The 21,731-nt window shown below is 44.7% G+C and overlaps 2 protein-coding genes across 3 annotated transcripts in view; one reads left to right on the top strand and one right to left on the bottom strand.

Annotated features, from left to right (window-relative positions):
- Positions 1–4,228: 4,228 nt before the first annotated feature.
- On the top strand, positions 4,229–6,797 carry CSTF2 (cleavage stimulation factor subunit 2). Its single transcript, XM_028715577.2, has 2 exons — positions 4,229–4,512; positions 5,465–6,797. Exons 1-2 carry the CDS (start codon positions 4,317–4,319, stop codon positions 6,715–6,717), a joined length of 1,449 nt encoding a protein of 482 aa, XP_028571410.2. The 5' UTR covers positions 4,229–4,316; the 3' UTR covers positions 6,718–6,797.
- An 11,714-nt stretch (positions 6,798–18,511) lies between these two features.
- NOX1 (NADPH oxidase 1) overlaps positions 18,512–21,731 on the bottom strand; it is a 48,604-nt gene continuing 45,384 nt past the window's right edge. For both annotated transcript variants that reach the window (XM_077922747.1, XM_077922746.1), the window contains 2 exons: positions 19,261–19,385; positions 18,512–19,012 (listed from right to left, as the gene is read on the bottom strand). In XM_077922747.1, coding sequence (XP_077778873.1) covers positions 18,886–19,012; positions 19,261–19,385 — 252 coding nt within the window. In that variant the 3' untranslated portion in view covers positions 18,512–18,885. The remainder of the gene's footprint in view (positions 19,013–19,260; positions 19,386–21,731) is intronic.

The following is a 21,731-nucleotide window of genomic DNA, read 5'->3' as shown; positions in this document are numbered from 1 at the left end:
TCTGCATGGCAGGGGTTTGGACTAGATGACCCTTGAGGTCCCTTCCAGATCTATGATTCTACAATTCTAGTCTCATAGCAGACTAGTAGAAAGAAATAAATTGCAGGCTTGTTGTTGACTTATTTGCAAGAGTGGTTTTAAATCACCGAGTTTGCTTTTCATTTTTTCCTGACATTTCCCCTCCACCCATCCTCATAATCCACCTAATGCCTCCTTTGATGACTATTTTTCTCCCCAGGTGGCATGGCAGGAGGTGGCACGATGATGTTGAAACAAGTTTGGGGTAAAGCAGATAATCCATCAGTGCCTAGTTATGATCCCACTTTTCCAGGCCGACCTACTGACAAGTTTGAGGTGAGGAGGGGCTTTCTATCAAGGTATCCCTCACCTGCAACTGCACTCTCCAAGGCTCTCTGTAACATAGGGCTGGCCCACCTGTGAGGCAGGGTGAGGCAAACTTTCTTCACTCATTTTGATGCATTTTTTTGCTAATATTTACTAATAATTTACTAGTTACAAAGTTGTATAAAAGTCTTGATGATTTCCTTGCTTGGGCAGTGCTTTTGGGATTTGACCTAGAGAAGAAGAAGAAGAGTTTGGATTTGATACCCTGCTTTATCACTACCTGAAGGAGTCTCAAAGCGGCTGACATTCTCCTTTCCCTTCCTCCCTCACAACAAACACTCTGTGAGATGAGTGGGGCTGAGAGACTTCAGAGTCTAGCCGAAGGTCACCCAGCAGCTGCATGTGGAGGAGTGGAGACATGAACCCAGTTGAGTCTACCGCTCTTAACCACTATACCACACTGGCTCTCAAGGTGCTGTCCTGCTGCAGCAGAATTAATAAAGGGTACCCAATAGACGCCTTGTTGGTTATCAATGGTCCCATCTGTTGATTTAATATAAGTTAGATCTTACCTATTTCCATGACATTTTCAAGAAACTATGTGAAGGATTGCACTAGATAAACTACAAAGTCACAAAGCAAGAGCAAGCTATGGTGTGACATCTGTGGAACAACTCATGGTTAGCTTGTAGTTTGTTAAAGAATCCAAGGGTTAGCATTATGTGCAGATCTGAACACTGTATTGCCTGCATGTCAGTGGTTTGATTGCTGTTGTGTTGGAGGATGGGGGTCTACTTTCTACATTCCTTAAACAGGCTGAAAACCAGTGTGCTGTGGTGGCTAGAACTGAGGAAATCCATGAAGCTCCCTGGGTGACTTTGGGCCACTTGCTATCTCTTGACATACAGTAAGCGGCCTCACAAGTGGTGTTGTGCAGGTCTGGGTGAGCGGGGAAAAACCCTGGACTCTTTGGAAGCAAGGCAGGGTATCCTTTCCCCTAGTTTTGTCGCCAGGAGCAGCTGGAAGAAACCAAAATAATTTAATCATTTGCATTGAGGACAAAAAGTTAGATGGAATAAAAACAAGGCTACACCAGACATCCTTGAACGGAATGGAGAAGCTTTGTAACAGATAACAACATTGGGAGATACCATGGGGTAGAAAAAGCAGCCAATCATGCTTTGCCACTTCTTTTGAATCAAGGTTGTGTATGCAGCAGTTGATTCAACACAATATTATTCCTGACCTCCTCTCGCATTTCCCAACAGTTTCTCAGCGGAGAAGGCACGATACTGAAGCTCTGGTGAGTCTGGGCAAAATTTGGGACTTGGAATGTAGAACTAGGCTGGCCACAACCAATGTTATGGGATGCAATTAAAATCTCAAAGGGGTTTCCCTTCCTCATTCCGAACTAGTCCTTTTCAACAACAGTAAGAGTTATCTTTGTAGGAAATTGTGGTCCCAGCCCACAATAAGGGGAATCTTTTACAGAGCCAAGTAACCTTAAGGTTTTGATCTTTCCTATTTCTTCAGCAATGCTCTCCTCTAAAAAGAGAGAGCCACCCAGTGTCATCTGGAGAAATTCCATTTGATGACTGACAGTATCTGAAAGCAGGGGTCCCTCTCTGTTTCTGGTCTTGGAGAGTGCTTTTGCCCTCCTCGTCCACTGCCTGGATTTTAATGGTTGGGAAGAGTCAGGACACTAGCATATTCTGAATGAAGAACATAGCTGGCTTTAACAGTTGATTTTGTTGGGAATATATATTATCTGAATATTATATGCACAAAAATGGCTTGAGGAGACTGTACCTACTAAAACAGAATGGCAACTGCAATTGACAGAATGTGTACAACTGGCAAGTTTGACTTGGAAAATTAGAGATCAAAAAGAGACTGACTTTAAGGAGGACTGGAAAATGTAGATTTTTTAAACTCAATGGTAACATGTTAAAATGCAAGTAGGATTTGAGTAAGAACTGCAGTGGAAAGTCTGGTGGAGTTTTTTGTGAAGAAGCTAAGGCATAGAATAAATATAATATGCAGTAAGAATTGGAACTTTGGGGAAGCCATGGATGGGAAGTCCTAGGTTGGTTGATTGAATGTTAAATGTTCAACTAATATTTATTACTTACAATAAATAATGAAGGGGGGAATTGTGATTTGCACAAGCTCATGTATAGTACTTCAGGAGCTTTATGAGAGAGGGAGAGAGGGAGGGAGGTTGTTGGGCTTATTGGGGTGATGCGTGTTTGCAGAATAGCATTGAGCGGTTCTCCTGTTTGTTGCTGATTGAGGTGTCGGAAGTGATCCACCTGGGGGCTGGTTTCCCATGTTTGCATGCTGCACTGTGCAGAAAGATTTCCTACAGGTTGAACACTAGCATATATGAAGACATTGCTAGACTGTGTAAGCCTTTCTCTTGGTGTTACCAATTTCTGAATTGGGTTGTTGTGTGTTTTTTCTCAAAAAAATTTTACGGAAGTTTTTTTGTGTTACAAAACAAATAGCTCAACAGTGAATGGTACATCTGTTGTCTCCACTTTCATTTCATAGTCTTTTTCACTGTTTACAATTGGTGCGATAGACCTTTGTCATAGACAGCTTTCAGTTGGGGAAGAGATGGGGTTATTTTTCTGTTGCCTTTTATTAGTGTAGGGGTTTGTGTCAGCATCATGTGGGGAGTTCCTTTGTTTATGTATCTATTTATTTATTTTTATTGATAATGCAAGAGATTAAGGGGTTGAGCTTGGTTGGTTGCATTCAGGTGATTGCAGTGTGCCTTGTTTGTATGTGTGGGTGGGGTGGGGGTGGGGGGGGGTAGGTTGTTGGGTCAGGTTAGCCATATTGTTTGCTGTTGGGGGACGTGAATGCAGGGGTTTTATGATTACAGTGGTACCTCGGGTTAAGTACTTAATTCATTCCGGAGGTCCGTACTTAACCTGAAACTGTTCTTAACCTGAAGCACCGCTTTAGCTAATGGGGCCTCCTGCTGCTGCCGTGCCACCGGAGCGCGATTTCTGTTCTCATCCTGAAGAAAAGTTCTTAACCCGAAGCACTGTTTCTGGGTTAGCGGAGTGTGTAACCTGAAGCGTATGTAACCTGAAGCATATGTAACCCGAGGTACCACGGTACTGTGTTTGTGGGTTTGGGGATACAGTGGTGCCTCGCAAGACGAAAATAATCCGTTCTGCGAGTCTCTTCGTCTAGCGGTTTTTTCGTCTTGCGAAGCAACCCTATTAGCGGCTTAGCGGATTAGCGCTATTAGCGTTTTAGCGGCTTAGCGGCTATTAAAGGCTTAGCGGCTTAGCGGCTAAAAGGCTATTAGCGGATTAGCGGCTTAGAAAAAGGGGGGGAAGCGAAAAAAAATCGCAAGACTTGCAAGACGTTTTCGTCTTGCGAAGCAAGCCCATAGGGAAAATCGTCTTGCGAAGCAACTCAAAAACAGAAAACCCTTTCATCTAGCGGGTTTTCCGTCTTGCGAGGCATTCGTCTTGCGGGGCACCACTGTACAAAATAACAGTCATGTGATACACACACCATCCCTTTGCATAGCTGTCAACCTTCCCTTTTTTTGCAGGAAATTCCCTTATTCCAGCACCGTTTCCAACTGCTTCCCACTGCTATCCCGGATTGTTAGATATCCCTTAGACTCTGCCCAGGACAGGTGAGGCTGCTGATCCCTTATTTTCAAATCTGAAAGTTGACAGCTATGCCCCTTTGCAACCTGACTTAGCACAGTGCATGTTCCTTCTCAAGCTTGGGCTGCCATTCGCCCGGATTTTCCTGGACATGACTGGGATTTCAATGGCAGAATTGACATCCAGGGGGAATTTCCCAAAGGCGGCACTTTGTCCTTCGCAGCCTGACTTAGGACAGTGCATGTTGCTTCTTGAGCAAAGCGGTGGCACAGTGGTGATGCACTTGTACTGGAATAGTACTGTGCTGTCAGTCTTCTCTCCCTAGATTTTCTGATGTCTTCTCCCACCGCCTCCTTGCTTCTCATCCTCTTCTGCAGGGATTATCTTGGGACAATGCACCAGAGGTCTCTCTACCAGGGTCCCCGCATGCACGGCATGGCTGGTTATGACACCCGTGGACCGCCACCCCGTGTAACAAGTGGCGGACCAATGAGAGGACATAGTCAAGTGCCCTTGATGTATGTCCAAGGTAAGAGGTTTCAGGCTTAAATGAGAAGGATCATTTACTGGTATAAATCACAGCACAGTAAGGGATTCATCGGCAGGGGTGATATATGAAACAAATAGCAGTGTAGCTAAAATAAACAATGCTGTATCTCATACAATATACTGCACAATAACAAATATAAATAATTATAAAGGGTATACCATGTTACAGAGGATCATATTGAAAAACAGTTCCTAGAAACATCCTGGCTAAGGAACCCTGTAAACTATAAACACACAAAAAATCAAAGCACAAAGGGTGTTAAACCAGGCTGGTGCAATCCATTTTTAGTTCCCTCATACTTTCCTTAAACTCAATGGAGATTGTAAAAGTAAAGCATAATGCTATCCATACTTTAAAAAAGAAAATAAAAATTCGATAAAATAAAACGGAAATGTATCCACAAGAAAAAGAAACACTCTTAATCCTATTGTTATCTAATGCAACGTCTTAGCAGAACAGCAAATTCTCTGCAGACATTTTTGTTAATAATTGGATCTAAACAGAATAAATGCCTGTTCGGAAGTGCCAAATTATAAAATATTGATGAATAAGAGACAGCATTTAAAGTGACAATTTTGATTGAGTTGCTAGATCTCAGGCAATGATTATTAAGTTCCTTAAACATTATGCCCTGGGGAGAGTAGGCCTTATGGGAGGACAAAGAGGTCCAAAAATCCCCCCCTGTGCCATCATAATCAGCACCACTGCTTCCAAGGGTGTGTGAGGAAATGCGTCTCTGCACTCTTACACCTATTGCCTTCTTCTGTCTGAAGGGAGCCCACTTCTGTCTGAAATACATGAAGCTTCATTCAAAGCTCCTCTATTCCTGTAGTAGGTGGGCATTTTCACTGTATTGGCATGGGCACCTTGCATGGTCTTGGGCAGGTAACTCCCAGCACTGTTTGTGTAAGTGTAATTGTCTTCAATGCAGGTGGAAGAGGCATGGATGGCAGGGGCATGATATATCAAGGCATGGAGCGCAGAGAGATGGGAGAGAGGCACGTGGAGCCCACTAGAGGCAGGGAGCCCCGACGCATGGAATATCAAGGCATGGAGCGCAGAGAGAGGGACGTGGCGCCCACTAGCGGCAGGGGAGAGATGGGAGAGAGGGACATGGTGCCCACTAGAGGCAGGGAGCCCCGGCGCATGGAATATCAAGGCATGGAGCGCAGAGAGAGGGACGTGGCGCCCACTAGAGGCAGGGGAGAGATGGGAGAGAGGGACATGGTGCCCACTAGAGACAGGGAGCCCCAACGCATGGAATATCAAGGCATGGAGCGCAGAGAGAGGGACGTGGTGCCCACTAGAGGCAGGGGAGAGATGGGAGAGAGGGACATGGTGCCCACTAGAGGCAGGGAGCCCAGACACATGACATTTCAAGTCATGGAGTGCAGAGTGAGGGACAGGGCGCCCACTAGAGGCAGGGGAGAGATGGGAGAGAGGGACATGGAGCCCCCTAGAGGCATGAGGCCCAGAGGAATGGAATATCAAGGGATGGAGCCCAGAGCGGTGGAATACGTGGTCAAGGTGCTCCCTAGAGGCATGGAGCCACCTAGAGGCATGAACTATCAAGGCACACAGCCTCATGGAATAGATCCCAGAGCCATCAATTATCAAGGCATGGAGCCCAGATGGAGGGAATACGTGGTCAAGGTGCTCCCTATAGTCATCGTGCCCCCCAGAGCCATGAATTATCAAGGCACGGAGGCCAGACAGATGGAATTCTTGGTCATGTTGCTCCCTAGAGCCATGGAGCCACCTAGAGTCATGAACAATCAAGGCACACAGCCTCATGGAATAGCTCCCAGAGCCATAGAGCCTCCCCAGGGCATGGAACCCAAAGCCATAGAGCCTCCCCAGGGCATGGAACCCAAAGCCATAGAGCCTCCCCAGGGCATGGAACCCAAAGCCATAGAGCCTCCCCAGGGCATGGAACCCAAAGCCATAGAGCCTCCCCAGGGCATGGAACCCAAAGCCATAGAGCCTCCCCAGGGCATGGAGCCAACGACTGGAGAAATTCAAGGTCCTGGAGCTTTGAGCAAGGCAGCAACTGATCTGCAGGAACCTCAACAGGTATGTGGAGTAACCGTGTGCTGTTTCATATTCCCCAATGGGTTCCTAGACACATTCTTGGTGCCAGAACATGAACAGCCTCATAGGGTCATGGCCAGACGATTGGTATAGTGATTTATTTCCCAATGGAGATGGGAGTGGGTAGGTGCAATTTTCATCATTACCCCCATTCTTTTTTGTTCCTGAGCAGCGGGGGGGGGGGGGGGCTACAGTGGTTGACCTATCACTTAGATATGACTCTAGGATGGGGAACTTGCATCCCTCCAGGTGTTGCTGGACTCCAGCTCTTATCAGCCCCAGCCAGTTTGGCCAGTGATTACTGGGGGGGGGGGGTGTCTGTGTCACAGGTGCCCAACTTCTGCCCTGAAAGAAAAGGCAAACACTCTGGCAGGCCCTGCACCTTCAAAGCAGAAAACTGCTCGCAGTGCAAAGGCTGAAACCCAGCAATGAGAGAGATCATTAGAGAGAGCTAAGTTCCTACCTTTGGAAATTGTATCAGGGATTTCAGGCCAGCTGTCATGCACCCTTCTGCCTCTGTTGCCCGGTACTCTCCTGAACTTTCCCCAGCTGTCAACATACTTCTCCTTTACGTGATGTTGGCAGGAAAATCCATGGATTGGACAAAGGAGCAGGAGTGGCACTTTATTTCTTTTGAAGTGGTATTCAGAAGGTAAATTGCCTCCAGTGATGGGACAGTGGACCATGTCCCTGTGTGCTTTTCTAATCAAATAACTGCCCTTTATTTTCCCCATGCGTGTCTCCCAGCTCTTAGTGTCCAGAGGTAGTGCAGCTAGTAGTGTCTGGAGCTGTTTTCAGACACCATGTGAATGTTGTCCATGTAAACCACATGATTGAGGAGGGGTCAGCAAACTTTCTGAAATCTTCCTTTGTGTTCACAGGTGGTCAGCATGCCTATAGCAGCAGCAGAACAAGTTGCAGGCATGCCAGGAGCAAGCGAGCAAGCAGCCAGCCAACCTGAGGGCTTCAGTCCTGGCCAAGATGAAGGAGAACACCTGGATACAGATGACGTAAGCCAAACAATGTTGCCTTCTTTGAGCTCTCTATTAAAGAGGCAAGCAGCGACAGTCTGCAGGATGGGGTGGCAGCACTTACCTGACCCATCACAGGTGAGGTCAGAACAGTGCAAAATGCACTGGTGGGGCCAATCCTGTGGTCCCACCAGTCCCCCACCTCATGGCCCCCTCCCTCCCTGTACTCCGCAGTGGCACCAGTGACAGAAGGTCAGCTAAATGCTGCTGGCCAGTGCTGGGGGGCAATACCACTGGCAGTAGCATCAAGGTCTTTTCAGCAGCTACCCCCAAACTCTGGAATGAGTGTGGTAGAACACATCCCTCTAATATGTTGATGTAATGTGCTTTGCAGATCTTTTCAAACTAGCTTTTAGAGTGTAATATGCTGTCCTAATATTGGGGGGGGGGGGGGTATTGCTAATAAGTTGTGTATAATAAACTATGATTTCTGAAATAAGAAAAGAAATATGAGCAGCAAGAATTTCACCACTTGTTCCAATTAGAGTGCAGGTGATTTGGGGTCAGATCAAAGGTCTATTTAGTCCAGTGTTCTGTTCTCACAGTGGCCAGCCAGGTGCCTTTGGAAACTCCACAAGCAGGAAAAGAAAGCTGTAGCACTCTCCCACTCACAATCCGGCAAGTGGTACACAGAGGTAGGCTTCCTCTCATCCTGGAGACAATATAACCCTTCTTGCTTATTAGCTTACCCACTTCTTAACATGGGACCGAAATGGCCCGCTTGAGTCTCCTAGTGGTGCAGCAACTGCTAGCACGTTTGCAAAGGTAAGCAGGGTAAGTCTGGTTTCAAATGGGATGGGGGGCTGTGTGTTGAGATTTCGACTAGATGACCCTTGGGATCCTTCCCAGCTCTACAATTCTGTGAATCTGTGAATCTCCAGTTCAGATGCAATTGTCAGCATGGTTATTAATGCTATGGTTATGTGGGGGACAGAGGGAGAGAATAAGTGACCACGGTTTAATAACCACTCTGAAAAATCCCAAAGAGATTACCGTCTTTTCTACTGAAAAAACATATTGGTCTGAATGCATCCTTATCAGTTTCTTTCATCTCTCCATAGGCCGAATGCATTGAACAATTCCTCAATATGACGGACGAAGAGTTGGCTAATTTTCACTCAGAGGAATGGCTGAGCACTTTCGAAATGAAAGACGATACACCGAATGGCTCCGACAATGCCATGGGGTAAGAGGGGAGCTGGGCTCTACAAAACATCCTAAGACCGTGCCAAGCCCAGCTTGGATGGCACTTGCTTCACAGTCTCACCCAGTCGATCATCTCATTAGCAAAGGCTGTGCTAGTACTCCCATTGCCTTCTTTTTCCAATGAACAATCAGAGAGCCAGTGTGGTGTAGTGGTTAAGAGCGGTAGTCACGTAATCTGGGGAACCGGGTTCGCGTCTCCGCTCCTCCACATGCAGCTGCTGGGTGACCTTGGGCCAGTCACACTTCTTTGAAGTCTCTCAGCCCCACTCACCTCACAGAGTGTTTGTTGTAGGGGAGGAAGGGAAAGGAGATTGTTAGCCGCTTTGAGACTCCTGAAGGGGAGTGAAAGGCGGGATATCAAATCCAAACTCTTCTTCTTCTTATACTAAAGGGCAGAATCCAGCACTTATTTCTCCTGTTCAAACCCCCTTGAAATGAAGGCAGGTGTACAAACACCCCCATGCCCTCATTTTCAGCTGACCATTTCAGGGTCTTGGAACATTGCACCTTTGGACTTCCGGAGGCGGCGCGAAACAGCAATGGCGGTCCTCTTCAGTTGCTGAAGAGGGGCTCCGCGGAAAAGGGTCGTGCGCTGCGGCACAGCGACGACCCAGCAAGAAAAACCACGGGTAGAGTGAGCCCGTGGCCGTGGGATTCGGCGGGTACCAAGAGCGACCCCAGAAACGAAGAAGGGACCCCGTAAGGGGCTCCGGAACGTGGAGGGGGTAGCGGTGCTGTGAATCCATCGCTCTTTCCGCGGAAGTGAAGCCGCGCGGCTGCTGCTGATGAGCGCTGACCTTTCTTCTAAGATCAATCGGCTTGAGACTACATACTCGTGAGTAAGAAACTTGAGACTCTATTTGAACAGCAATTTTCTGCAATTTGGCTGAAAACGGGAGACGCTAAAAAGGAAGTCAGTCTTCCGTCCCTGTTTAAAGTACTGAGCAAAGCCCCTTTAAAGTTGAAGCGCTGAAAGGAGTTCAAAAGAAGTTAGAATTTACCCTGCAAATTCGGACTGGATTGATTAAAAGTCAAGGAAAAGTTAGAACTGTGTTATAAGTGGACAGAGACTGTGTTATTCCCCTTCATTTGTTGTGGATTACAAAGTTGCGAGACCCAGCTCTCGAGCTGCCTGGATACAAAGTAGCATCAGATTGCGGTGACTGTATATAGAGATACAAACTTTCATTGGGCTACTCTGCAAGTTATAAAAAAGGAACTGTTGCACATATTCCGATAAAGAACTTATACTCTCTGCAGTTTAAAGTGAACTCAGAGGGTCCCCCCCTTTATTTTGGATTTTACTTTATTTGGGAACTTTTTGGTGGAAAATTCCATCTTTCCTTAACTTTTGGGGAGCTCCCCCTGCTGGATTGTGGAAATATTAGTCTCTGAGAACTGCTGGTTGTTTTGGAACTTTTATGCTTGGATGTTTACTTTCCTTTTGGATTGCTTTTCCCATGGGATTTACAATTTGACCTTGAAGCCTTGACAGCTGTGGAATGAGTGGTGCAGCAAAAACAAGGGCTGGCAAGAAAGCAAAACAGACTGAACTATTGCAATCAACTTTGCCTGTGCAGGCACGTAGATCATCTGTCCCAATTGTGACAGGTCTGCAGGAAGAACAATCTAAACAGCCAGTTCTGGAGGATATGGCTGCAGGAGGGCTTGACCCTGTCTCTAAAGAAATACTGGAGCAACTGGCTGCATTAAATAAGAAGGCCGACGATCAAGCGGTTAAATTTGATCAAGTGACAGCTACAATTAATAAATTGACAGACCAAGTTGCCCAAAACACACAGGCAATAGGAAATATTGAAAAAACTGCGACAGAAAATCGAAGACTAGTCGAGGAAGTGAATACAAAAGCAGACCAAAATAAAAAAAGGATAGAGGAATTAAGAGGGGAAGTAAGACCACTGAGTAGACAGATTACTGAACAACAGGCCTATCTGTCTATGGCAGAATTGAAAAATCGGGAGAGCAATCTTAGGATTAGAAATATCCCAGAACAAGAAAAGGAAGATTTGGCTGGTTTTTTGACAGCAGAAATATCCAAATTCTGGGGTCTGGCAGAAGAGAAGGACTTCAAAATTGTTACCGCCTTTAGATTGGGAAGTGTGGCCAGGAAGGACAAACCAAGAGATTGCTTGATCATTTTGAGATACAAGCAAGAAAAAGATAATATACTCGGCCTACACTTTAAAAATCCATTGGTGGTACAGGGAAAGATAGCAGAAATCTTCAGAGACATACCAAAACAGCTGTTGGATTTAAGAACTACATACAAAGATCTAGCAAGACTACTGAGAAACAACTCAATCCGTTACAGGTGGGAATTCCCGCAAGGACTATCTTTCAACTTGAAAGGGAAGAAGGTCAGAATCAGAACAGTAGAGGAGCAAGATAAGTTTCTAAGTGACTACGGGGAGGACCTTCGAAAAGGAACAGCAGGTGCCTGGGCACACCCCACGCCCGACGTAAAAGACCCACCTCCAGACATAGACGACAAGGGAGACAAACCCATTGGCTGACAAACTGATCCAGGATGTCTCTGCAGCTTTTCAGTTGGAACATTCATGGTGCAAATTCCCCTGAAAAAAGGAAAAGGATCTTCCACATATTGAAGAAGGAACAATTAGACGTTATATGCCTACAGGAAACTCATGTAACTAGGCTTCATAGAAGAGTACTAACTAACAAGAGACTAGGCCAAGAATTTATTTCATCAGACAAAGTAAAGAAAAGAGGAGTAGTGATATATGCAAAGGAGAGCCTAGCACCAAAATTTGTTTTTAAAGATGAACAAGGAAGAATTTTGGCGATTGAAATACAAGCACAAGGAGAAAAATTCCTGATAGTAGGAATCTATGCACCAAATGATGGGAAATCAGAATTCTACAAGAAGCTGCATGAGATAATGCTGGATTATATTGATTATAACAACATCATTTTGATGGGAGATATGAATGGAGTTGTCTCCACACATATGGATAAGTCACAAAACCAAAACTTGACTAAAGATGGCAGACTACCAAAGACTTTTTTCGAACTTACAGACAATATGGATTTGATTGACATCTGGAGAGTAAAGAACCCTCTAGGTAAAGAGGGAACATTCTTTTCTGAGGCCCACCTATCTTGGTCACGAATCGACCAAATCTGGGTATCTAGAGGACTGGCACCTAAGACTAAAAAAATAGAGATTTGTCCCAAAACTTGTTCCGACCACAACGCTTTGAAAATGGACTTGAGACTCACACCAACTGGATCCTTCAGATGGAGAATGAATGACTCTTTGTTTAGAGATCAGGAGATTGTGAAGAAGGCCCAAAAAATGATGAAGGATTATTTTGAAATTAATTTGAACACTTCGGTGGGGAAAAAAACAATCTGGGACGCAAGTAAAGCCGTTATGAGAGGGTTTCTGATACAACAGAATACCATTAGGAAAAAACTCTGGAATGGTAAAAAGGACAAGATCTTGGAGAAGATAAAAGATGGAGAGAAAAGGCTGAGATTGAACCCAAAATCAAAAGAAATCTTAAGAGAAATAAAATTTCACCAAGCACAATATGCGAAATTGATAAATCAAGAAGTAGAATGGAAGATTAAACAGATGAAACAAAGATCATTCGAATCGGCAAACAAATGTGGAAAGCTACTGTCATGGCAGCTGAAAAAGAGACAGAAATTGAACTTTGTTACCAACCTAGAGGTTGAAGGTGAATGTATTCAGAAACCGGAGGAAATTAGAAAGTGCTTCCAGAGATATTTCAAAAAACTGTATACACAAGGTCATCAAGAAGAGAATGAGATAAATAAATTCTTAAAAAGTTATGGCCTGCAAAAATTGACTCATGATAAACAAACAACCCTGAATTACAAAATAACAGAACAAGAAATTGAAAGTGCCATTCAGAATATGCAATTAGGCAAATCTCCGGGCCCAGACGGACTTACCTCCAAATACTACAAGACATTGAAGGAATACCTGATCCATCCATTGTTGGAGGTATGCAACCAAATTATGGAAGGGAAGGGAGCACCAGAATCGTGGAAAGAGGCATTCATCACGTTGATACCAAAATCAGAATCTGAAAAGACTCAGCTTAAGAACTATCGCCCTATCTCACTCCTAAATGTGGATTATAAAATTTTCGCTGATATATTGGCAAATAGACTGAAAAAAGTTTTAAACGATGTAATTCATAAGGATCAAGCAGGCTTTCTCCCTGGCAGGCATTTGTCAGATAACACTAGAAACATTGTGGATGTTTTGGAACTATTACAGACAAATCTAAATACAAAAGCAGCTTTAATATTCATTGATGCGGAGAAGGCCTTTGACAACATATCTTGGAAATTTATGAAGAAAAATTTAGAAGGGATGGGAGTGGGAAGGGCGTTTCAAAATGGTATTGAAGCAATCTATTCAGAACAAAAAGCTAAATTGATAGTAAACAATGTGGTGACAGAAGAGTTCAAAATTGAAAAAGGAACACGACAGGGGTGCCCCCTATCACCCTTGCTATTTATTTCGGTCCTGGAGGTCTTGCTGAACTTGATCAGAAAGGACCAGCAGGTAGAAGGAATACAGGTCGGAGGAAAACAATATAAATTGAAGGCCTTTGCGGACGATTTGGTATTGACATTACAGGAGCCAGTGCCTAGTACAAAAAGAGTCTTGGAATTAATTTCTGAGTTTGGTCGGGTGGCGGGATTCAAGTTAAACAAACAAAAAACCAAGGTTTTGGTAAAAAACTTGACACCTTTAGAAATAGATGGGTTTCAGAAGGAAACTGAATTAAATGTGGCAAAAAAAGTGAGATACCTGGGGGTTAATCTGACTGGGAGAAATCTGAATTTGTTCAAAGATAATTATGAAAAATGTTGGTCTGAAATCAAAAAGGATCTAGATATTTGGTCAAGATTGAAACTTTCCTTGTTGGGAAGAATTGCAGCAGTTAAGATGAATGTATTGCCAAGAATGCTGTTTCTGTTTCAGACCCTCCAGATCGTGGACAGAGTGGAGTGTTTTGGAAAGTGGCAGAGGGACATTATGAAGTTTGTCTGGCAGGGCAAAAAGCCCCGAATAAAACTTAAAATACTAACAGATGCAAAGGAAAGAGGGGGATTTGCCCTGCCGGACCTAAGGTTGTATTATGAAGCTGCATCCTTCTGCTGGTTGAAAGATTGGTTTCTGTTAGAAAACACTGATGTCCTAGATCTGGAAGGGTTTAACAATGCTTTCGGGTGGCATGCATATTTGTGGTACGACAAGGTAAAGGTTCATAAGTTATTTAAAAACCATATTGTAAGGAAATCTTTGTTTAATGTCTGGACTAAATACAAGGACTTACTCGAAAGCAAGACTCCGAGGTGGTTATCACCGGTGGAGGCTAAGGCCATAAAAATATTCAATATGGGGGGTGGCTGGGCAAAATACTGTGAAATAATAGAAAGAGTGGGTGACACTTGGAGGTTGCAGAGTTTTGAAAAATTGAAAGAAAAGGTGCGAGACTGGTTTCATTATGCCCAAATTTTAGAGATCTTCAAAAAAGATAAAAAAATTGGTTTCCAGGTGGAAAAATCAAAATTAGAGTCAGAACTACTTGAACCTAAGACGAAAGTGCTTTCAAGAATGTATAACTTGTTGCTTAAATGGAATACCCAAGATGAGATAGTTAAATCAGCCATGATAAAATGGGCACAAGATATTGGACACAACATTATGTTTGAAGACTGGGAAAGGTTATGGACCACCGGTATGAAATTTACGGCATGCAGTGCCTTAAAAGAAAACATTATGAAAATGATGTACAGGTGGTACATGACCCCAGTCAAACTTGCAAAGATATACCATTTGTCTGACAACAAATGTTGGAAATGCAAGGAGGCTGAAGGAACGTTCTTTCACCTCTGGTGGACATGCCCGAGGGTGAAGGCCTTTTGGGAAATGATTTATAATGAGTTGAAAAAGGTATTTAGGTATACCTTTCAGAAGAAACCAGAGGCCTTCCTCCTGGGCATTGTAGGCCAGAGAGTGCCAAAGAAAGATAGAACTTTCTTTTTATACGCAACTACAGCAGCAAGAATCCTTTTAGCCAAATACTGGAAGGCACAGGAGCTACCCACGCTGGAAGAATGGCATACGCAACTGATGGACTATATGGAACTAGCTGAGATGACCGGCAGAATTCGAGACCTGGGAGAGGACGCAGTGGAGGAGGATTGGAGAAAATTTAAGGACTATTTACAAAAACACTATAAGATATTTGAATGTTGAGAATTTGCTAAGTTTTGAGAAAAACATGCCTCAATATTGAAATTCGGATATCATTGTGACTGAGTTATGACTGAGAAAAGTTTAATTTTTTGAAGTGAATAATTAGATGAAAATATAAAAATACACGAAACAAGGTAATAATTTGCTATTTAACTTTTATTGTAAAAAATACAGGGACGGAGGAGATGGGGAAGTCCTGAGGATAATGAAAAAAAGATTTGGAAAAATGAGCTTTTCTTCTGTTTCTGTCTGTCTTTTTCTTCTATTTTTCTGTAAAAAACAGCTTTTGTTGGGTTATTGATGATGTAACTTGACTTTGGAAAACAAAGCAATAAAAAATATTTATAAAAAAAAAAAAAAGGAACATTGCACCTTTGAGGGAAAAGGTTGTGCCCACAGTCCCAGATTTCTATAAAGGGTCGGCAAAGAGGCACAGTTCTTTAATATGCCTCAACATGTTTCTCTAGCACTTCTAGAAGACCTTCCATATGAAGAAAACTATGCTGAAAAAGCCAAAGAAAAACAATGGTTGAATGGCAGGCTTGGAAGAGCGCTCAGAGGCATGCTCATTGGCAACTGCAGAATTGCAAGAGATCTGATGGCAAGTGTAGCCAGCAGCCGGACGTGGAGCAAGGCACCATTCCTTACTCCAAGCAGCTCCAAACTGATGCATGCCCAACCTTTAAAGAGCAGCAAACTGCCCTCTCAGTACCCTTCATAGTCCCTAATTGGTCTTTTGCTCACAAAATCCCTCACAAATGTTCACCAACTTCTCTGCAGTTTAGCTTTTGCTGCTTGTTCCATTAGTGGTCCATATGTTGAACAGCTGTTTCTCTTTCTCCTTTCAGGGATCAGTCCGGCTGAACTCAACGTTTAGGTGTTTCTCAGCAGCAGATTGGTGTGATGGGAGCCTGATCCATCTTGTTAATACATTGGTAACTTGGGAGAAGAACTTAATTCGTTCCAGAGGTCCGTTCTTAACCTCAAACTGTTAAGCACCACTGAAGCACCACTTTAGCTAATGGGGCCTCCTGCTGCCACCGCGCCATCGGAGCATGATTTCTGTTCTCATCCTGAAGCAAAGTTCTTAATCCGAGGTACTATTTCTGGGTTAACAGAGTCTGTAACCTCAAGCATTTGTAACCTGAAGCTTATGTAACCTGAGATACCACTGTAGAATCCTTTTGAAAAAAGTCTAACCAAATGGCATGTTGAAGACAGCATAGAAAATGGCTTCTACACCCTTCCTATGTCTGAACCACAGCAGTACTGAGGGGAAGGGGGCTCCCTTCCCCTTGTTTATCTTACTTCTCCCGTCATTTTGTTTACTTCCTTGAGTTTCAATTAAAAATTGGGTTTGGCAAAACCGTGTGGCTTGTTGTACATCTGTATTGCACTTGCTTCCCCAGTCGCCTCATCCTCCCTTGTAGATCAAAGCTTAGCTTACGTTCCCATGAAGTCGTTTCCACACATTCTGCCTTTTGTGTCATCCCCACTGCTGCCCAATTATTTTTTCAAAGGCACTAGATTAAAATTCTCCTACTCTTATCTAACCAGCAAAGTAAAAGCTGATCTAGACAAGGAACTCCTACAGCACTCCTGAAAAATGGGGCAGGATAGGACTTCTTTATGGACTGCTAAGGAAAGTTTGTTCCATGACCGCTGAGGAGGGTCAGCAAAGTGTGCACCCATTCTGTCCTAACATGGCATGTTATCGAGAGGACCCTGTCAGGGCTAGAGGACACTCATTCCCTCCATACATGCACATGCATGCACCAACACAGGGAAGCGGGACCTTTGACCCTCCCAATGTTGGACTGCAACTCCCATCATCACTGGCCATGTTGGCTGGGGCTGATGGGAGTTGAGGTCCAACAGCATCAGAAGGGACACAGTTCCCTCACCACAGCTCTGAAGCCGGTTAACCCAAATCTGCAACATGAGACCCACATTTAATTCCAATATTTTCTCCCAAGAGCTAAGGTGGCTACATGCTCACAAGAATTTTTTTGTGTGAGAATGTGGCACCGGACCATTTTGTCCCTGGACAACATCTAACCTGCAAAACAAAAAAGGATTCCCATTTATGCTTTCCATCATCCCCCCTCTCATTTATTTTTTTAAGAAGAAATTCAACATACATTATGATATACAAGCCCACAGATTCCTGGTGCTGAAGACTGATCTCTAAGTCAGGGGTGGGTAACTCATCTTCTAGATGCTGTTGGACTACTGGCCCCACCACTCCTTGCCATTGGCTACGCTGCCTAGGACTGATGGCAGCTGGAGTCCAACAGCTGGAAGGCCACAGTTTAGCCACCCTTGACTAGGCTATGAGGTGCTTCTCACAGCACAAGCCCAAGACATTTGGGCACCTGAGGCGAACCACAAAATGCCCCTTGCCAGGGAAGAAGGGTTGGGTGAAGATCTACACTGGGAACAAGGAGGGGAATCAAATGGACTTTCCCCCATCATAGAGTCTTTGAGAATGGGCCCACTTTGAATCACGACAAGCAAGTGTACAGTCCAGTAGACTACAGAGGTCAGCGCCTGCCATTTTCTCCCTAGGGGTGGGAGACCCCTCCCATTCATCAAGAAGACACAGTAGCAGCGGCATGTAGGGGGTGCTGCAAAGGAGGCAGCCGTTCTGGCCTCCAAGGAGTACACCACAGCTGTGTCTGCCACCACAGTTGCAGCAGCAGCAGCAGCAGCAGCAGCAGCACTGAGCAATGCATTTCTTAGAAGCTGAATCTGCTGCCCCTTGGATCTTGCTACCTGAGGCAGTTGCCTCACCTTCCCTCATGGGGGGTGGGGCGCAGTCCCAGTTCCCTGGAAAATCAAACAAGTCTTTCCCTGCTGCATATACCTTTCCTGGGACACCAGCATCATAGACTGCACACAGCCAGATTAATTGATCCTTGAAGTCCATCTCTCAGCAATAAAACAATTCCTCATCAGATTCCCTCTCTGTGCTTTTTATGAAGTTTGCCCTTGCAATTTTCTCACTGGAGGAATCCTTTCAGGGGACAAAGATCTCCCTGGCAGGCTGATTGCTTTAATACAGTGTGCAAATGCATATTTGGTGTCTGAACTGATTTTGGCCTTACCCATTAAAGGGCAGGTATCATGGGAGGTATTAAGAGAGAGCATTACAGTTCTGAATATTTAGCCACAGAATACATTTTTCAGCCATAGGATTTCAAACTAGAGATTCATGTCCTGTGCAGATTAAGGAAGGATCAAACATAGAGAATGCAGTGCATTTCAGAGTCTCTTTGTTAACAACTTGGTTTTTCAACTGGCAACTCCTTTAAAGCCGAGATGATTGCAGAAACTGCTGGTTTATTGATGGACCATTAAATCAGAAAATTATTTATTTTATTTATTCATTTATTAAATTTCTATACCGCCCTATACCCACAGGTCTCAACATAAAATGACAATATAAAATGACAACATAAAATGGTAATATAAAACCACAATACATGTAAGAATAAAAACAAGGACAACCCAATAACACCCCCATCTCCTACTTGAAAATGTTTGTAGTCTGCAGCTTTTGCCCAAAGAAGCATATTGGGGCGAGGGTGGGTGGTCCTGCCAAAACAATGCCGTGCAGAGGTCCGAGTCTGGGTCAAGCTACAACAACAGCATTTGGCAGCATTCAGGTCCACAAGTTTGGCCAGTTTCTGGCTGCAAGACGTGCTGGGGAGGGGCGGTATTCCTGTGCTTGACTTAAAAATTCTCTTTATTGAAGTAAAACTGGACGTTTCTGGGATCTAGGCTGGAGTGTTGATGGCAGTACTTTTGCAGAGTCTTAGCCAGGCTCTCTGGGCCACACAGAAATACACCCACTACAGACCTGCAAAGCCCAAGGAAGAAGCAATTAATGTCAGGAAACAAATGTTACTAATGGATTGCTTTGAGGAAAGGGAGAAGGGAAGAATAATACGCAGCAATGTTGTGCAAGCTGAATCATTCCATTTAGATGACAGGATCTGGCTGTCTTTTCTGCGGAATTCCCAACAAATGGGAGCAACAGAAAGGAGATCTGTATGTATAGCTATGGACTCCGCTCCGACAACCTGGGAACACAGCAGCAGACCTCACCTGGGATGGGCAGCTGCCACCGCTGAGAATTCATTGCTCCACATGGGCCTCCCAAAGAAAGTTTTCTGCCGCAGGCCCGTCACCATGTCGGTGGACCTGTCAAAGTTGACCGCTGCGTGACCAACCTAGAAAAGCAGCAAAAAATTGGGCAGGCCTCACAGCAGCTGCATAAGTATTTCATACAATTTCTTAAAATTGACCCTTCAGCTGCTTTCTGATGTTCATGCTAACGGGCTAAGTAATGGATCTCAGCACAGTAGTTTTCATGGAATATTAAGTCTGGCTGTACATATTCCAGGATTCTGCCCTTCCTTCTGCTGCCAGGGCGTACGAAGGCAGGTGTTGGAGGGGCAGCTCACCCCTGGTGCCACCCTGGGGGGAGTGTGACAAGATGGCCCGCTGCCCCCCCCCAGCTATAGAGCAGCTGAGGGCACACACACGGTATCCGCATGGGTGCCACGCATGCGCAATCCTGCCCTGGGGGCTGCAGAGGCTTCCTCCGCCATTGTCTGCTGCACAAACTATAGATGCTTGGCCCCTGGGTATCTGAACAAGCACTCTGCTCCCAAAGGAACCTGCCCAGGCCATTTTCTGAGGCTCTGCTCCAGAGGCAAGGGGCTATGGTATCACTTTTAAGGAGGAAAGTTTGTGCAGATTATGGGGAAATGAGCTTCATATAACCAACATGCTTAAGTCTGATTAATGCAGGAAGGGGTTAATAGCATAGACTAAGCTGTTCTGCCAGGCTTAGATGTGTCCACTTCCCCTTACTATGGGAGGAACTAAGTAATCAAGCTTTTGGTGTCTCCTAGTCTACCTGAGAAGCTCAGCGGGTGAAGAGGTTTGAGCTGGTTGCTCCTTCTCAAATTCATGGCTGTTGCATGCCATTCCTGCATTCTGATACTAATAATTTAGGAACTTTCTCCATTTTGTAACTAAGCTTAGTTTTACAGCCTGTGCAACTATTCTGAAATGCAGAATAGACCTTTGGAGAGTTTGTTAGTAAACTATTTCTTAACTTACCACACGTGTGGTCTTTTCCCTATGCTTGGGGAAGAGGGAAACTTTGGAAAGAAACTTTTTAGGGAACTTTTGGAACTTGCTTTAAAGAGCACATTTTAAAGCTTTACAACCTATATTTCCACGCTTTACTTTGCCGCATGTTTTGAAACTTCAAATCTCTGCTGGGGTTCTCTCACCAAAGAGTACTTGCAGCTTCTCCTGCAAGTTCCAAAGATCTCTCAAGTTACTGGGGAGCAGACTTCTGAGAACAGGGCTTTTAGTGTGGCTGCCCTTGTAAGCCTACAATTTATGCAAGGGTTCTGCTCCTGGGAACCACATGCAAACGTCCAAGCACATAAAGCCTGGAAAACACCTTAAAACAACCCGTAAAAAAACCCTAAAAATGTAAAAAACAAAAACAAAACCCTGCACATCCTCTTTCTCAGATCACCTCTAACTGCTTGCTCTCCGTGCTTTTGCAAGGCCCTATCTCACTCTCCGTGAGACGCGGGTGGTGCTGTGGGTTAAACCACAGAGCCTAGGACTTGCCAATCAGAAGTCGGCGGTTCGAATCCCCGTGAGGGAGTGAGCTCCCATTGCTCAGTCCCTGCTCCTGCCAACCTAGAAGTTCGAAAGCACGTCAAAGTGCAAGTAGATAAATAGGTACCACTCTGGCGGGAAGGTAAACAGCGTTTCCGTGCGCTGCTCTGGTTCACCAGAAGCGGCTTAGTCATGCTGGCCACATGACCCGGAAGCTGTACACTGGCTCCCTTGGCCAATAAAGCGAGATGAGTGCCGCAACCCCAGAGTTGGCCACGACTGGACCTAATGGTCAGTGGTCCCTTTACCTTTACCTCACTCTCCAGCTCCAACTCTCTGACGATGCCCAAACACACTCCCAAGGTGAGTGAAATGGCTGTTGCCAACTGTTGTGTTCCATTCTCCCGCCTCCCAACATTTTTCAACTGTGTATTTTGATTTTCTCAGAATTTTCTCTATTATTTATTTATTTATTTATTTATTTCAGATACCTGCATAGGGATGCCATCGCATAAGAAAAGTGATTTTAAGTTGCGGGCTTACTGCATTGATATTTCTCTCTGAATTCTAGTAAATATTTCCAGATTTGCGTCAATACATTTTATGCAAATCGATCCCATCTTTTATCGGCTATTTTGTGTGTGTGAAGCTAATCCTCTTTTGGGGGGGCAATGCACAACTGGCCATCCTAACCTCCAGCCATCCACGTATTGTTGGATTCCAACTCCCAGCAGCTCCAGCAGCGGACAGGGATGATCAGAGTTGTGGTGGCACAGCAGAAATCAGAAAGTGCCGCTGCCTCATAGCTGCTCTAGAAGAGACTGGTACTTGAAAGTGCCTTGGAACCATAGCTGTCAACCTTCCCTTTTTTTCAGGAAATTCCCTTATCCCAGTGCTGTTTCCCGCTGCTATCCCAGATTGTTAGATAT

The sequence above is a fragment of the Podarcis muralis genome, chromosome Z (assembly GCF_964188315.1).
Source record: "Podarcis muralis chromosome Z, rPodMur119.hap1.1, whole genome shotgun sequence".
Taxonomy (NCBI): domain Eukaryota; kingdom Metazoa; phylum Chordata; class Lepidosauria; order Squamata; family Lacertidae; genus Podarcis; species Podarcis muralis.
The sequence above is the reverse complement of the archived record's forward strand: the minus strand, read 5'-3'. Positions and strand labels throughout refer to the sequence as shown.

What these genes read in the sequence shown, in the direction of transcription:
- CSTF2 (XM_028715577.2), top strand. Translation starts at nt 4,317, where the DNA reads ATGTCTTCTCCCACCGCCTCCTTGCTTCTCATCCTCTTCTGCAGGGAT. An exon ending in GCCCTTGATGTATGTCCAAG is followed by an intron (nt 4,513 to 5,464) that starts GTAAGAGGTTTC and finishes TCTTCAATGCAG; the next exon opens with GTGGAAGAGGCATGGATGGC.